General features: G+C 43.6%; 1 protein-coding gene across 1 annotated transcript in view; it reads right to left on the minus strand.

Moving 5' to 3' along the window:
* The window catches only part of Lrmda (leucine rich melanocyte differentiation associated), a 996,458-nt gene that overhangs the window by 438,221 nt on the left and 540,548 nt on the right, over window positions 1-17,689 (minus strand). Inside the window, exon 3 of the mRNA XM_071611142.1 lies at window positions 1,889-2,017. Within this exon, the coding sequence (XP_071467243.1) occupies window positions 1,889-2,017 (129 nt within the window). The remainder of the gene's footprint in view (window positions 1-1,888; window positions 2,018-17,689) is intronic.

A 17,689-nucleotide genomic window follows, 5' to 3' on the forward strand; every position in this document is an offset into this window, starting at 1 on the left:
CAAGTCTGTGGACTCTGCTATTCACCAGTGACATGAGCCACAGGAAGTGAGTCTTGGGACCCATATCATACAAATTCTAGTCTAATAACCTTTCTCTCCTTGACTGATTTGAGAATATCATCCATATGATCTCCTAAGACCACTAAGGAAGCCACAGGACACACTAGCTATAAATATTTTATAAGCTGTAGTAAGTTTAATAAGCTGTAATAAGTTTTCAAACAATGACTAGGAAACTTGATTGACCAGAGGGTAGAAGAGGGAAACCCCCGACCAGATTTGTCATTATGACCCAGACTGAATTTACTTAGAGGCCTTCCACTTCTCTATTAGAGTGGCCATTAATAATGGCTGTAAGATCCATACTTGCTAAGATATGAATGTTTGTGTCTTCTCAAATTTGAATGTTGAAATACTAACCTCCAGCTTTCAGACTATGAGAAATAAACGCTCATTGTTCTACTCAACAGGATTCTGTCACAGCAGCAAGGGCAAACGGAGACAATACAAAATAAAGAAAATATGAACTTATGGCTTGAAGAATAGACAATGGCTAATAAATGCTTTGCAAAATGTCTTTAAATGCTGACATAAGCATACAAGTCAAACTTAACAGGTATATCTGCCTTTATTTTACAATCTAATGGGAAATGCCCTGGTTTCTTTTCTATTTCTACCTTATTACATGAATGTGAACAAGTGATTTAACTACTCCAGGTTTCAAATGTTCTCTCAGTTAGACAAAGCAATTGAACTTCAACTCTGGAGCCACAGAGAACAGAAAGAACTCTGACTATAACCACAATCTGAAATGGAATCTAGGGCTTAGCATCTTGTTAACTATCTGACAAGGGTGGGGGTGGAGGTCTATACTACACCTCTTTCCATTTCTAGATAAATGGAAAAAGTGCACCCTCCTAACAGGATTTGGTAAGAATGAAAAATACTATACTTAAAGGACGTAGCACAGAGCCTGATGCCTAGGAGTGTCCACTAATGAAAAGCTAGTGGTAATGACTCATTTGTTCATCCCACAAATATTTATGGAACTTGTACTCTATGACAGGCAGTATTCTATGTGTGAAGGATGGAGAGAACTCCCTGCCTTGTGGAGTTGGCATTCTAGTGCATGATAATCCATAACTCTAACAACAGAGGAGTTATGTGGCTTGGGTCTCAGAAAAGGTTCCCTGGATTCTGTTCTTACTGCAGAATCCACTGCGGGTAGTCCCTGCGAGTCTGTCTGTAATGGGCACCTACTCAGGGGAAGCGTGGCCCAATGGCTCTCCTAGGCCCCTATCACAAGCCAGTGAGGTACACACCTGGGAATGCAGAGCCAGGCCTGACTGTCATACCTCTCTTCCACCTCAGCTCTTGCTCCTCTCCTCTTTCTTACCAGAACTGTTACTCTTGCCTGCACCAGAGTCTTCCAGAAACCCAGAAGACCAAGTTTGCTTAGCGGCATTACCTCCCACTTCCCACCAGAGGTCGCTATCCCACACAAGCCCAAGCCAACCCGACCAGCTTCGCCTCCTCCGCAGCAGTGACATTATTTTCTTTCTCTATTTTTATCTATTAAAAAGATTTCTTCGCAGCCATAACTTAGATCTCTACACTAAAATGGAGCAACAGGAAGATATAATGGTGCATTTCATTTATGAATGACCTATAATAAATTACTCTGAAGTGTCCCGGGTGCCAGAAGACAGAACGCTGTGTCTGCCCATGGACTGTATTTCACATACTTTAATTTAGCTGACACATAAAACTCATTTGACATTTTGCAGGTATTTGGTGGTGGGGGTGGGCGGGCGGGAGGGGACAACTGTGGGGCTGGGCGGGGAGTGGGGGGCGGCAAGGAGTGGGGGCGACAGGCAGAGGAAAGGATATTCGGTTCTTGTTGAGGGTTAAGGTGTGGAGCTGGGGTAACCCTGGCAACACCAGGTCGTCCCCGAGCAGATTGTTGTCCAAGATGAGTTCCTCCAGGCTCCTGAATGCGCTCAGTCCTTCCAGTGACCTGCAATGACAAAGGCAACAGGAAAAATGATCCTGCACTAAATCAGGGAGGCCATTATGAGCCGAAATAAATATTTTAACCTTCCCTTTCAGGACTGGGAATAGTTTGGGCTTGGTGCCTGTCAGCAAAGTGAATGACAAGAATTAGTAGCGGGAGCCGGGGTGGGGGCGGCGGGGGAGAAGGGGCCGCTGGCACTCACCGCATCCTTCACGCATTGCCAACATGAAGGATGAGGGTCACTTAGTGAGTAGCCAGGATCCAAAACAAAGGGCTTCAGATACGGCCTGCAGGATAAATTTGTCAATGTCTTGTGCCTTCAGGCACCCAGCCTGGGCTGACCCTAACCTCCATTCCCAAGATAAATAACTCTGTCACAGTTCACCTTCATTCCCTGGACACAAATTTAAGTTGTCATCCATCATTCCTGCCTAGAAATATCATACCCCTCTTACAATAATAAATATAACTTCAAGTATCATTTCTTAGCGGTTCTCTTCTGTACGGTCGCAGGGGAAATGGCAAGGAGGGCTTCTTTTCTTTCCTTTCATATCCTTTCACTTTTTTCCCCTCCCTCTGCCTTTTTTCTTCACTAATCACTTAATTTGCTTCTGCCCAGTGTCCCCATGGTTGCCCAAAAAGCAAGGCATCTGTGGAATTACATAATCGCTCCAGCCTGAGAGGGCCTTTTCTTTTTCTTTCATTATTTCTTTTTATTTGTTTTGGGTTTTGTTGGGAGGAGGAGGGTTGAGAGAATTTTTTTTTTTGCTTCAAAAGCTCTTGACCTGGAGTTAGTGTTTTAATTTATGGAACGTGAATTTCTCACTTTATTTTTGAAAAGCAAGGGGAAAAAAAATAAGTGTAGACCTAGCAATGGAGATGTTGAGGCAGTAAATAAAAGGCATCTAAAAGGATTAAGGACCCAGCTCAAGGGGGGTGAAATCATGTATCAGAAAGGGAAAAACGGCTTTGCTTATACACACAGCTGAAAGTTAACTCTTCATCTGATGGGCTCTCGTGAGTGCCCATCACAAGACAAGAGGTCAGGGTGGAGGAGGCATGGGGCAATTTTGCACAAGCACTTGCTCAGATGTGCACAGACATTAATTAAAGAAAGCCGCCCAGTACAGAGACTTACGCAGACACAAACTCCCAGCTCGTTCACCTGCCAGACCCAGGATATGTGCTGAGCTTGCACAGGCTGACAGCTGAGCTACGATGTCTATCTGAGGGAGGACTCGCATGGGATCCCTGACTACTCTATAAAATGTGACGAATCAGGAAGATGTCGTCCACACTATTTATTCATTTACTGATAGCACCTCCATTACTGTGCTGCATGCTTGTGTGTGCAAATGTGTATATACAGCGTGTGTGAAGTTCAGCACCAGGGCTTTCCCGAGGCATCCAGATCTCCCTCTTGGTTACCTCTGCCAAGAAGTCTCCAAAGCAGGGAGTCAATACTTGCAAGATATAAAATGCATTGTAAGTAATTAAATCTGCAGATGCCACTGGGCCCAGAGCTCCTGCAGGCCTGTTTCTGCCAGTCCTCAGGGTGGTCCCCCCCCCCGGGGGGCCCAACACCCAGAGCGCACCTGCTCTGATAGCCAACACTGCCTGCTCAATGTGGAAGGACAGGGCTGCACATGTGTTGGGCTAAGGGTCTTCAGATTTCATTTCCTGCTCCTCTGTTCTCTTTTTCCTCATGGTTCGAGGAGGCAAAACACTGACACATCTAAGCAGGAAGTTTTAGGGCTTTGCCTCAGTTCCTCCACGACCTTGCAGTGTGAATCTGAGCACCCTGAGATCAGTTCTGAACTGTGCGCTCTGTTCCTTCCAGCGCAGAGGATCATACAGAGACTAAGGGCACTGACAAGTTACTAGCAAAGGCTGATTCCTTTCTTTTCCTTCCCTCTTTGATGCATTGATTTTCCCCCCAGGATCTGAGCTTGGGGATGTGTTGGGGACACAGGGGGTGGGCAGATGGACAAAACCATAGAGGTGTGTAGGGGACCTTTGGGGTCTTCTGAAGTCCCTCCCTCCACAGGGGTCAATGAGTGATGCTCATTAACCAAAAGTGCTTCTCAGGACCAGGCCCCTGTTTGCCAGGGAGGGGAGTGGGGAGCAGAGCTGCTCCAGTCAGGCAGCCTTATGGGGAGCTAATAAGTCTTTTGTGCACAAACATCAGCTGGGCTCTGGTCAAAGGCAGCATCCAAATGCACATTGTTCCTGAGTTATGTTATGCAAATATTATACTTTTATCATGAGAATCAGCAAATGGTTGGCAACTGGCAAGCAGAAGAAAGCTCCCTTCCAAAAGTGCTTCGGGGAAGGCATAAAACAAAATGACATAGCATGAAGAGGGACAAACAGGACACACTAGCGGGGTGCCTACCCCCACGGAGACAACCTCTGTAGGGAGTGCAGGGTTCTCTGGGGCAGCATTCCTACTGCAGTGAGAGGAGCCAGGAGCATCCATCTCAAATCACCTGTCTCAGAGTCTTTTTGCCATGTAGGGTTATTAGCTGCTCAGTAAAAAGGGAACTGTGTGCATGGGGGACTGCTAATTAATAAATCCCTGTTTTCATGTCATGGGATAGCATGCCCTTGGTGATTGAACCAGCTAAATTCAGAGCTGAGGGACTGAGGACAGAGAACACAGCTTTGTGAAGGGGAGACAGGGAGGAGAGGATTTGTGGGGCTTGCCTGGCATGTGGGGACCAAATAAGCGTACACCCGGAAGATGGCTTTATTTTTCACTTAAAAAATATTTTATTGTTTTTGTTGTTTTCCAGAAAGAAGTAAGAGAAATAAATTATTTGCAACAATCTTTGAGTTCATACTCCTATACGCCAGATGTCCACAAACAGATATGCTCTGTTAAGTGAAATGACAAGGCAGAAAAGGTTTGAGAGAACCACACTGGCCTGTGCTGTTTGATGGGACAGCAATGGTAGCTTACAGGCAAAATGAGGACAGGACTGCAATTTCTCTGCTATAACCTTGTATGTGGACAGCAAAATACACCCCCAAATGAGAGCCCTGGTGGAATGGGTGACTGTCATCCAGGGTTATTTGCCAGCTTCCCTAGCAGAGGCTGTGATGTCGTAGGTATGAGGGGACCAGCCAGGTTTCACCCACTCCCCAGGGAAGCCAGCTGGAGACAGCTCTTCCCAGCCTGGTAAGGAAGAAGGAGAGCAGGGTCCACCCTGTGGCAGGTGGTTTGCTCTGGAAACTTAATCAGCACCTCCAGAGCTCATCGCAGACTGCCTGCCTCCCACCTCCGCTCCACGGGGAGGAAAGCTGCCATGATCTCACCCACAGGTACCATCTCAGTTTGCAGGGCTCTGCCTAGGCTCCCCCAGGAGCCGCGCTGTGGCTGGGCTGCCGAGAGTCCCAGGGCCTTTTCCAAAGTCACATCAAAAATGACAAAACATCACAATGCATTCGGCTCCAGTGGATTCAAACAGAGAGAACTTTTAAGTTTCCACTGTAATTAACCCTATCCTCGTTAAGATAATTATGATCAAGCTTCCTGTCACAGTTAATATCCCAGCATCATCGCCTGTGGCTCACACTCTGCCCTCATTAGCTTATAAAAACAGCAGCACTAAACAGGCGGCTGCTGCCCTGCCGGGTCTAGGCCAGTGGCTGGGAGCCCTTGTAGAAAGGCCTTGGGCGGGTTAGTGCACCCAGCAGAGGAGACTGCTCCCTCGAACCCCTCTGCTCCTGGGTGGGCGAGCTCAGCCTCCTTCATCCTTTCCCAGAAAGTTGGCCATTGGTGAGAACAGGGAAGGAGAAAGGCCGGTGCAGAGCAAGCTGACAGCCTGGAGGCAGAGGAACTTTGGATTTGTAGTGGGCCCCCCTGCCCCAGAGCCAGCACAAAACCAGCAAGAGAACCATGCCATAAAAACCACCAGAGGTCACCTCCAGAACCCCCGGTTCAACCTCCTAATATAGCTGGGTGCTAAGAATTCCATCTCTCTCCCCTCCCAACCTGCACCAGCGGTGATACCCAGGCCTGGCAGGAGATCAGTAGCAAGTGGTGGGGACAGTTAACCACAGACCCTGTGAAAGAAACCTCGCTTTGGAACCACATTTGGTCTCACGTCCAGGGAGGAAAGTCAGATATTCTCAAATGAAGCAAGAAAACAAGATCCTCACGAAAAGCCTTCTCAACTCTACCCATCTACACATCCACATGGAAAGCCCAGGGAAATTCTAGGGGCCCCAGCCCACATGTCTCATGCCTACCACCCTGGCTAGTCCCCATGAGCTGCAAGGTCTGGCTGTTGCCAGTTCTATTGGAGAGTCTCTAGATGCTGTCACCTAGCCCCTGACAAAAGGGACTCTGGATGCAACCGTCCACACACCTGGAAAGCTGTCAGGGGCAGCCAGGGCTCTGTGCCCTCACCAATGGACTACTTCTCAGCCAGGAGCCTGTAAGAGTCTAACAGAAAATCAGCCAAGAGAATCCCAAGGGCAGGATGGAGAGCAAGCTCGGGGTGCTGGCCAGTGGCCAGGATGACAATGCCTTCCTTCAGAGGTCAGAGGCCTCCCCATCTTCATGTGGGGGAGCGTGTCTGAGAACAAGAAGAGTGACCATGGGACAGCCACTGCTGTATACCAGGGTAGCAATATTTAAAGGCCTCCTCACCAGCTGGAAAATGACTACAGCTCTGTGTTCCCTTCCTATCATTTGCCCTCAGACCTCTTCACTATCCAACCACTAAGCAATGAATGCCCACCCACCCCAGCATGGGGCCATCATGGACAGGGCTCTCCCTGGCAACCGTTCTGACTGGTCAGTGCAGTGGTTAAATAGTTCAATCACCTCTAAGAGCAGAAATAGTAATTTGTTCCTGTTTTACTCCTGCCTGACTCCCACACCTGACACACAGCAGGTCCTAGAGAAATGTCTGAAAATTACATTCCCACAGAGGCCATGACCAAAGCTACAAGGACAGGACGAGCAACACAAAGCTAACCAGTGGGAATGAAGGAAGAGAGAGGAGAATCAGCAGTGTGCAGATCATGTTCCAGGAAAAGGCACAGAGATTTTTACATACTCTGTTCACCTAGACCCACGAGAGGTATTCTTTCTTTCTGCCATATTTTTTATATCCTTTTTAAATAGATGGATGGATGGATGGAGAGAGAAAACTACATATATCACTATATGTATACTATGTAGTATGTATATAACCATATATAGTGGGCTCTATATATTTCTCTGTAGTTTGCTATTCAGGTCACATAGCTGGAGACACATGTACACATAATGCTATAAATCCACTAGTCCATACTGTAAGTATATCGACAGGGAATAAAAAAGTCTTTAAGAAATAGAAGAAGGTAGAAAAGGTTCTGGGCTATGTAAAGCAGAATGGATGCTGACACCAAGAAGCAATATATCTTGGGGAGTCAAAGTCAACCTCAAAGCTCTATTGAGCACTTCATCATAATAGATAATCCTTGAGCTGCAGAAATTAAAATTCAATACCAGAATGAGAAATTTGAATCCAAGACCAGTGAAAAGAGACAGTAGAGTTAACTAGACCCAAAGCCTTCATGTACCATATCTAAGAGCACTAAGAAAGCTTTCAAATACGGTACCTGAAGAATTACAGAGAATAAGTAAGTAGCTAGAAACCCAAAAATAGGTACTTACTCTTCCTGTGTTTGAAAAGGGAAGTTAAGTAGATAGGTTCTTTACCCTTTGGATTCATGAGCTTGTAAATTTACATGTATGAGATTTTGGTAAGATTATACCTCTGAGAAATTGGCATTTGCTTGTCTTAGAACAACATATTTGATCATGTTAACCTTTTACTTTTGCTATCAGGAAGCACAGAACTAAGTTGTGCCCCACCTAAGTAGTGCCTCATGATCTCTGTACCTGATTTCTAACCTTCATTTTTAAGGCTTATAATTTTTCATAATCTTAATATTTTATTAATTCTAACAAACTTGCCCAAACCCTTGTGGAATGCGATAAGACATATACCCATATGGTGTTTCATGGATTCTCAGGCAGTGTTTATACATTAAGGTGGGTTTTGTGAGATCAGCTGCTCATGGAGAGGCTTGGCTAGGATCACAGAAGATATATACTGTATCCAGAGTCCACATAACTTTGAATAAATTCTAATAACATCCCTGTGACAGGAAGGTGAAAAGCAGACTGGGAAATGACAACTTTAGGTAGAGTCATAACCGAGTCAAAAATGTGCCTGCAGAACACTGATCAGTGGCTCAAGTTGCTCTAGAGGCAGGTTCTAGGACTCTGGGCCTATTTTGTTCTTTTTTTTTTTTTTTTTGCCAATGACTTTATTAAGGACGTGTTTAATGCATTTATGAAGGCCAGAACTCTAGAATAGATACTAGGGTTAATCCTAGTTTCATCATCATTAAGAATCATAAAGATCCTGTTAGACCATTGTATCAGCCCAATAAAGACGAAATTTCATAATGTTGAGCATAAAGGCCTAAATTTAAAGTTTAGCCAAAAATATTCACTTAAATCAAAAGGCGAATGAAAACTGAAAACATATTTGTCATCTCTCTAACAGTCTTAATATGGAAAAAGCCTTTGTAAATCATTAAGAAAAAGCTGAATCCTTAATAGAAAAATGGATCAAAACACATGAACAAAAAACTCATGGGGAAATTGTTCAATAATGGAAATGTGGAAGAAATCTGCAGCTCCGTTTGGGAATCTAGAATATTCAATTTAAATGAGATACTTATATTGTTTTGTTAAATTTGGAAATTATTTTGCTGGTCATTGTAGTGTACAACTATAATCCCAGAGACTCAGGGGGTCTGAGGCAGGAGAATCCTGAGTTCCTGATCAGCCTTTGCAACTTAATGAGACCCTGTCCCAAATCTTTAAAAAAAAATTTAAAAGGATTAGGTATGTAGCTTAATGGTAGAGCACCACAGAGTTCAATTCCTAGTATGGGGGGGGGGCGGCGTTGGGGGGGGGAAGACAATTAACATGGTTTTGTCAAAAGTTCAAGGTGAACAGGCCAACACAAGCCTAAAAGGAGAGTAAAATTGTTATAACCTTTCTGATGACAACTCATACTAAAATCCTTAGAAATGATCATGATTTCATCCTATTTCCAAGTACAATAATTTGGTCAGTTAATATCAAAGACTATATGCTTTAAGTAGGTGAATTTACTACAGCATTATTTATAATGATACTGTAAACAAGCCTAAATGCTCAACAATAGAGGAATGATTAAATAAAACCCAATATATAATGAAATACCATGCAGCAATTAAAAATATTATAGACAGATATCTAATGAGCCAGTAGAATTCCATGCTATATATTTAAGTACCTAAAATTAAATTACAATACACTATGGTACATACACCAATATCTCATGCATGGAAATTAAAAGTCATTACTATGACCTCTCTCTATTCTCCACATAAATTTTAATTTGTATCATGTTTCCCTGGGTATTTTCTTCCATATTTCTGGTTAATAATCATCAAAGTAGTCTTTGTTAGTTGTTGCTAGCTCATAAACTGCTGTTAATACACTGTCTTGTACACAGGAACTTTCATATAATTCTCTATACACATAATTAAATGAATATACTTACATATCTATTTTAGATAGACAGATAGATGACCACATGTATGTCTATATCCCCTAGGTACATACCATTAACCCCTAGTCAATTTTTATAGTTTTCTTCAGTTGCTAAATTTTGTGAATAATCTCTTTATAAACAGGAAAAAAAATGAGTAACATTACTTCCAAATAAAACAAGATGACTTGCAGGCATCAAGAGAGCTTTAGATAAAAAAGGTGTGTTAAGAGGGCTTAGTATCAACCACTAGAGCAGGGCCACCACCACAGATGCTAATCTTATTCAAATCCACGCCAGTACTCCACTGGCGCCCCAAATAACTCTGCCTGGAGCTTTGTTTCAATTCTGGGTGCCAGACTGAAAGGGTATTAATGTTCAGAAACACCATCCAAAGAGAAAAACCAGGAGGCGAAAGGGGCCAGAAACAGTGACTGAGAGTCAAGGGGGCTTAGCCAGGAGCTGAGAAGATGGAGTGTGACAAAGTACTAAGTCTATGGAGTTCCAGAAGGAAGAATCAAAAATAAATAGGAGAAAATTTGGTATGTTGGGAGGAGATGTCTTGAACCCATTTTTTTAAAAACTCATAAAAATAAAGGAGATGTTTGCCAAAGGATTAAACTAACTTTTGAGTCATTATACATTTTGGATCAGAGATGAGTTATACAGAATATCTAGGAGGAATTTTTGAATGGAAAGATTAGATTCTGCAACCTCTAACATTCTATCCAGATTTCTATGGTTATGTGACCAGAGCTCCAGAGAGGTAATATAGCTTACCTGAAACCATGCACGGGGAAAAAGCCACATGTAGAATGTCTGGATATACAGTCCAGTGTTCCCTCAACCATGCTCAACTCTCTCTAAATAATTTCTAGGTGTGGTCCAGAAATGGAAATTCACCACTACCAGAGCCGTTATCCAATATTACAGGTAGCATTATAAATCCAATTATTGTATATCCTTAGTTATAATGATGAACCTAGATGGTTTTCAATTTCTTTTGCTTTTCAATCTACACTTCCAGATCCTCCTAAAATCCTCCCTGGAAACTTTTAGAACCTCTGGAAAAATCAGTCCCTATAGTTGCTTTTCATATGGCTCTCATGAGTTTAAGTGCACATTAGGTAGAGCTGGGTTGAGATTCACCAACTAACAGTCCCTAGGTGTGCACATCTATAGCTCATTCATTCATCTGCAAAAATGTATTGAGCATCAACTCCACCCAGCACTTTGCTAGTCTCTGGGGCTACAAAGCTGTCTGTAGAATGGTGCTATGCTAATATAACTAGTATGCATAGACTGAGAAGCAATGACCAGAGAACACAGGATAATAAGTTGGGCTGGGCTGATAAGTGCTACTCTGAACAGGAGAGTGAGGAGAACAAAAGCTTTAAAGAAGAGATGAACTTGGGCCTGGGGATATAGCTCCATTGGTAGAGTGCTTGCCTTTCATGCACAAAGCCCTGGGTTCAATCCCCAGCACCACCACCAGCATCCCCCAATCAAAAAGAAGAAATAAACTTGAGATAAGTCTTGGTTCAATTGAATTCTAATCTTTTGAGTACCTACTGATACTGTACAGCACACTGGGTGGTAAGGGAACTTAATAAAAGGAGATAACTTGATCCTGATGCTCAAATAATCTATAGTCCAAGAAGCTTATCTAGCACCATAAAGCATGCATATGGTATCCACATGTAGCATGGTGGGTTCTCAGTGAGCACTCATGTCTAGGGACACAGAAAGCGCTCAAGTCATTGATTCTGCTCCCAGTGAGTTTAGCATCTATAGAAGAAACAAATTGGGCTAGAAATAAGGAGAAACCATCTAGGGCAAGGATCTTTAAGCAGTTTGGGCAAGATAGCTCTAGAAGTTAAGAAGAGAGATGAGCTGTGGTGATCACCTGTTTTGTCCTCCTGCCACCCATTTGTCCTGAAGTTATTACAGCAAGTCAAGTCCTTAAGGACAGAGACAAGGAGCCAGGTCCTCTTCCTGGATGAATGATAGCCTCAGGGCCTTGTTCCCAGCCCATTTGGGCTGTCCTCCCACCTCTCAGGAATCTTTCCTGCTTTTCCACCACCCGGGTGACACAGTTTGAGCCTCGGCTCTGAGTATGTCTCTAAAATTATTTTGATTCACGGCTTGAGATTTTACAAAACCACACATGCACGCATGAAGCCTGTGGCCTCAGGATCTTGTTTGTTTTTAAGAGTCCAAACAGTGACTTTGTGTGGCGGGATCTATAAATGGAGGTTTTCTTTGCTTGGGAGATGTGAGGGAGCGGACACGGTGTGCCGCAGCCGCGGTATGTGTGCACGTCGCCACGGGGCGGAAGGCAGCCCCTGGTGGGGGAGGCTCCCACGGCCATTGGGCAAACATATGTTGGGCCAAGAACATTGCTCTTCAAGCTCATGAGCTGTTTGCTTGAAAGATAACAGTGTCTCTTCCACACAAGCCTTTCACCACCCTCCAGAAAGGGAATTTTTAATGCAACAGATGGTGTCTACTCATTGCAAACCAACCAGAAAAGGAGACATTTACATGGCTGGGCCTCAAGGTCCTAGCATCCCAGAGGGACCCTAATCAAAGACTTGCCCAAAGACCAGCTCCCCATGGGCAGGGCCCCCCTGGAATGAAATCAAGCCAGGAAACCCAGCAAAAACGGGCCAGCCGCTGACTCTGTGAGGTCTCAGTTGGCTGAAGAAGGTGAAAACATGTTTTCTGTCCTAGACTACAGGATAGCTTTTACCTCCTGCAGGACAGAAGGCCCTAGGAGATACAGTGCCTCCACCCTGGGGTTTATACATTTTCTTTCTTCCCGAAAAGCTCTAGCTCTGTGCTTTGCAAAACCTCTCAAAGAACAGTTTGGTGAGCTTTGCCTCCCTTTTCATATGATGGCACATTTGGTCCCTCAGTAGTGATACCTAACAATGTCAGACCAAGAAGAAAGATCAAATGTTTGCAGTTGTGTGGTGTCATAAGCAAGAGCAACAAATGCCTAGGGTAGAACTGAGGTCTTCACCATAAAGATTATCTGACTGCTATTTGTGGTAGTAGAACTCCATGGTGTTTTCGCAGGGAATGTGCTGTTCCAAAGGAGAATATCTTGTCAATTTACCAAAGCCAAATAAATATAGTATGCAAACACACAAAGTAAAACCACTAAATCTGGGGGCATGAGTTCTGTTTTCAAGTCCTGACTTGGAATAAGATCTTAGGAAAATAACGCTTGCTCTGTTTTATTTTCTAATGTACCATGATGGCAGGAAAGTCCCTGACCTGTGTACTTTGCAGATATTAGTATGGGGATCACATGAGTTCTGGAACATTAAAAAAAAAACCTAAATAAATATGAGAATGGTTTGTTATTGAAAAGATTATGAAAAAAATAAATGGAAATAATTTCTTTTCAAAGGAAGAAATTAGTCACCTGAGCAAAGGGAGCAAGTAGATAACGTCTCAAAGAAATATCTATATGTATTCAGAATCATCCAGGGGGATGGCAGCTGGGGAGAATTGCTGCCTGAAGAACAATCTGGAACCTGATTCTTGTCCTGCCTTGGTCATCAACTTGTTTTAATCCTTCTCTTGTACCCTTGCCTCCGGGGGCCTTGCATGACTCTCCTGTAAATTAGGTGGGAGAGACCCTATTTCAGATCTCTTATCCATTTTAACCATTCTATGCTCCAAGAAAAACTCCCAAACCAAAGTTTGATCATTCCTGAAATCATCCCACCATTCAGTAAAATGTTCATCAGGACTGTAGTGGGCCATCTTCAACCTTCACACAGCCAAGCAGACGAGGGTCAGAGGGCAGGGTGTCTGTCAAGACTTGAGTATGAAATCTAATTAATAAAAAAAAAGATCTGGGGGGGTGGAGAATCAAGGGAAACAAAAATCCCCCACACTGCTTTTCTTCATTTTTCATAGCAACCCCCAACTAGGAAGTGACAGGCAAAGTGACACACTGCTCAGAGGGCAAAAGATAAATGTTTGATGAATTGACCATTGGTCGAGAAGTGATGGGCTTTGTATGTGCATAATGGCCAAGCTGCCTTGCCATGCCGATCGCCTGCCAAGATAAGAAGCCATAATGAATGGACCTTGAGATGCCCTGGACAGAAGCAGCTTTAATTTGACTGTTTTTAATAAAATTAATTCTTTAAAAAAAGAAGATGGCAGAAGGAAGAAGACTGCAATTTGGAGAGATCAGAAAGGCTGAGAATTACATGGACACAGAGTGGACATTAACCACTGGTTTTTCTATTTGGTGCACTCACCTAGTAAGCAGAAGAAAGTTTGATTTTAATACTTATAAGTCATTAAAATACCTGTATTTCCCTGGTATTGAATGGAGTCACTTGAGAATCTGAGATGAAATGGCCTAGCTAAACAGAACGATGCTAGTCATTCATTTGTCTACTCCTTCTACAAGTATTTAGTACACATCCCTTGCCCAGGCCTAGAGTGAATGAAAGAGGTTTTTTTCCCCAGCCCCCATGGAGACTGTGGAGTTGTGAGACCCACCAGCTAAGGAAGAAATGTTCTTCTGGTCCAAGATGGCAGCCATGCCTACGCTGGACTCTGCAGCTAATTGCTCATTTCCATGTTTATCCCCTGATTTGGGTCCCCTGGCTCTGCATTTGTGTTTGGCTTCATTCCACTGATGCTAAGGTGTCTGTCCTCTATTAGAAGAACACATTGCTTGTAGAAGAAACCACGATGGCAAGAGCAGCAATCAGATAACCAGAGGGGCAATTAGGAGAAAATGGATTTAGTTTAGCCCTAGGAGAAACTTAAGCTGTCCCTGTAAGTCACCTTGTGGAACTTGTTTTCTTCCATGTGCAAAATTTGGGTTGGAGCAGATGATTTGCTCCATCTTCTGACTGATTTTAACTTGAGGCCTTTTTTTGGATAAGACATTCTTCTAGACACTGAGAGGACAAAGGTACTTAAGACATTATCCTATCCCCAAGGGGTCCAAGATCTCACAAAAGGGGGCATAAACAAGGCCATCATAATTCAGTGATGTCTAAGTACTTCTTCTGCCTCCAAGTAACCTTAAAAATCTCCAAGTTCCTCTCTAACATCCAAACACCTTCTGACCAATGTCTTAACCATCCTTGTTCTTTGACTTTGAAGACAAAGTACAGAATTACAAAGAAGTTTGGTTATCCAAGCACTGAAGTGGCCACCTTCCGTGATACCAAGGTTTCCCCGTGTTTAGGAGGAAGGAGCCTATGTAAAGTGCAATATGAAAAATAATTCTTCCCCTAACTCCTACTTCTGCAAGTCTCCATTTTTTCATGATTGCAAAAAGAAAGTCACTCATTACTAAACAGCTCAGCAAGGCTCACAGTATTGGAGAATATAAAGTTTTATGAGCAGGTCTCTCTTTCTCTCTCTGGGTGTAAGTGAGAAAGTGAGTGAGAGAGAAAGCCAGAGAGGCTTGGCTCAGGAGTCCAGGGTGAATTATGGACTGCCGCTCAAGATTCACAGCTCTTCGTGGTAGGAGGTTAATATTCTCACATGTCATTAGGTCTGCTGGCTCTCCTGATGGTTCATTGAAGCAGGCAGCAAATTATTTCCTCATGCTGCAGAGGACAGCACACTTCAAAGCAAGGGAGCTCAGGTCAGGACAGGCCTCCGGGGGGATTAATGACTTAGGATCACCAGGGGTTGTCTGTAGGTAGGAATGGGCCTGAAGCTTTTGACAAAGCTAACTTTTTGATCAGTCTTGACCCAGCTTTCAAGCCAGACCTCCAGATCTTACTCCTATCACCTTTTAAGGACCTGCCAAAACCTGCAGGAAGATTGAGTAAGCTGTCTGGTCATTTTATCTTCACTTGAAACACCTCCGCTTGCTTTCTTCTAATGTACATCCCACCCACAGTTCAAGGTGGAGCTTAAACCCTATTCCATGGAGGAGACTTCAGCCTGACCCAAGCCTAGCTGACTATGCCTGGACTGAGCTCCCAAAGGACTTAAAGCTTCCATGCTTCTACCAATGGTCCACAGGCGTGGTCTGTTCTACCGTCCCTACCGTCTTACTCTTCTCTCCTGACAGCTAGTTAAGCCACGTGACCACAGGCACAATGGGTTGCATTTCCCATAATGATGGCTAAGCAGAAGGGAGGAAATAGCCACATGCTCTGAATGCAGACCCAAATCCGAAGCCTGTCTCTACTCCAGAAGAGAAGCCCAAGGGGAGACCCAGAAACATAATCTCTTTAAATTATTTGAAAGCAATCTGGAAAACACCATTTTTAAAGATCACATTACATGAGGGAAGAGGGGTGAAGAGCACGAGACACTCATCGGAAACCAGAAAATGCAAGGTTCACCTTCCTCAGGCCCAGAATTGCTAAGTCGGTACATTTTGCGCAAATGTCCACCACAGTGTGCATTTTATTCTCCATTCTAGGCCTTCTGAGCAGCAGGAAGGTTCTCACTGGTGTCTTCAGAAACACCTGGGAGGTTGTCCTAAGGAAGGGCCTGAGGAGCTTCCAGCAGATCTGGAAGGGACTCTGCTGAGAGGACATCCCCTCCATAAGCAGGGTACCCTAAGTGGGCAGCTTGACCAGAAGCCAGAACTTCTTGTCTGGTACCTGTGGGTGAGTGAGATTGGGCTCTCCAATGTTTTTCTTTTTTAGAGTGAGGCTCCTGCCTCAGGGTCAGGAGCATAAACAGGAATAGCATTAGGTGGCACCTCATCTCCAACCTGGAGTTGCAAATGTAAGTTTGGGGAAGAACTTGGTAAACCAGAAAGCACTCAAAAAAAGGGAAGGAGTGATCTTTACTGTTTCAATCCTGTTTTCTTCCCTCATCTGGCTTCAATTTTTTCTCTTTAGTTCTTTGGCCCTTTCTATCATTTTCCTTAGAAACCCTACTCCCTTTTCTTGAAAATAACTTTTTTACCTGCTTTCCTCTAACCTGTTTTCCATAATATGTGTGGAAAAAGAAGAAAATAAATGTGCTCACATATACACCAATATAGCAAGACAGACCATGCAGAGAGCTGAGAGACTAGGCAGGTGATCCTCACCCAGTCCAGTCTGGGTCACACCCCAAAGGCAAAGCTCCCTTGGGATGGCACCATGGCTAAGTGGACTCAGCGTTTGGCACAGCATCAGGGAAGGCCCACAGACAGGACTCAGTGAGAGCAGAGATCCCTTCCTCTCACTGGCCCTTAGATTCCTCCAGAGCAGAATAAAGAGGAACAAGCAGATTCACATGTCCAAAGGATGCTTTGCTGACCACCTGTGTCTGACTCTCATGAAATAATTTATTAAAAATGTGGTGCTAGGGCTCAACTCTGATTTATAAATCAAGCTCTTTGTGGATAGGACTCTTCAAATCATTTCAATGTCTACTAAAGTGTGACCCAATCCAAGGTCATCTTCAGGGTCCAGTCAGGTGACACACTGCATTTTAGCAAACTCAAGGTGCATCAATTATAGATATGTCTGGTGATACCCCTATAGGTGCTTGATGGTTTTACCTATAGGAAGTGTGAAAAATGGTGTCAATTAAAAATGGCCCAATGCTTTGGTAACCTTAAAACGCCTCAATTTTTTTTCTTTTTTATATCCTGTTGTTGGCTTTGCAAGAAAACATGAATCAAGATCATTATCCCCATAATAAACATTGCTTTGTAATATCAAGCTTATGCCCTTTCTGTATACACAATAAATCTGTCTTTCAATGTCATTACAGTAAATTGTTAAATGAGATATGAAGTACCAAAAATATGTATAAGTCTTGTGAAGTGAAAATAATAAGGATAACCAAAGCCCAACTTGAGTGCACACTGACAATGACTCCATCACACCTGCCTCTTGGGCAACAGCACCTGCAAGAAGCTACCAATTTTGAGCTGGATTGAGGGATATTAAAATGTGAAAGAAAAGCACATCTTAGACATGCTGAAACACAGAAAATTCAGGTAAGACAATAGGGAGCGGTGAAGATTGAGGGAATCAGAGTACACACCCCACCCACTCACATCCCTATTAGTCATATTGTATTGTTCACAAACACAGAAGTGAGACATGCTTGGCCC

This window comes from Marmota flaviventris, chromosome 4, assembly GCF_047511675.1.
Source record: "Marmota flaviventris isolate mMarFla1 chromosome 4, mMarFla1.hap1, whole genome shotgun sequence".
NCBI lineage: Eukaryota > Metazoa > Chordata > Mammalia > Rodentia > Sciuridae > Marmota > Marmota flaviventris.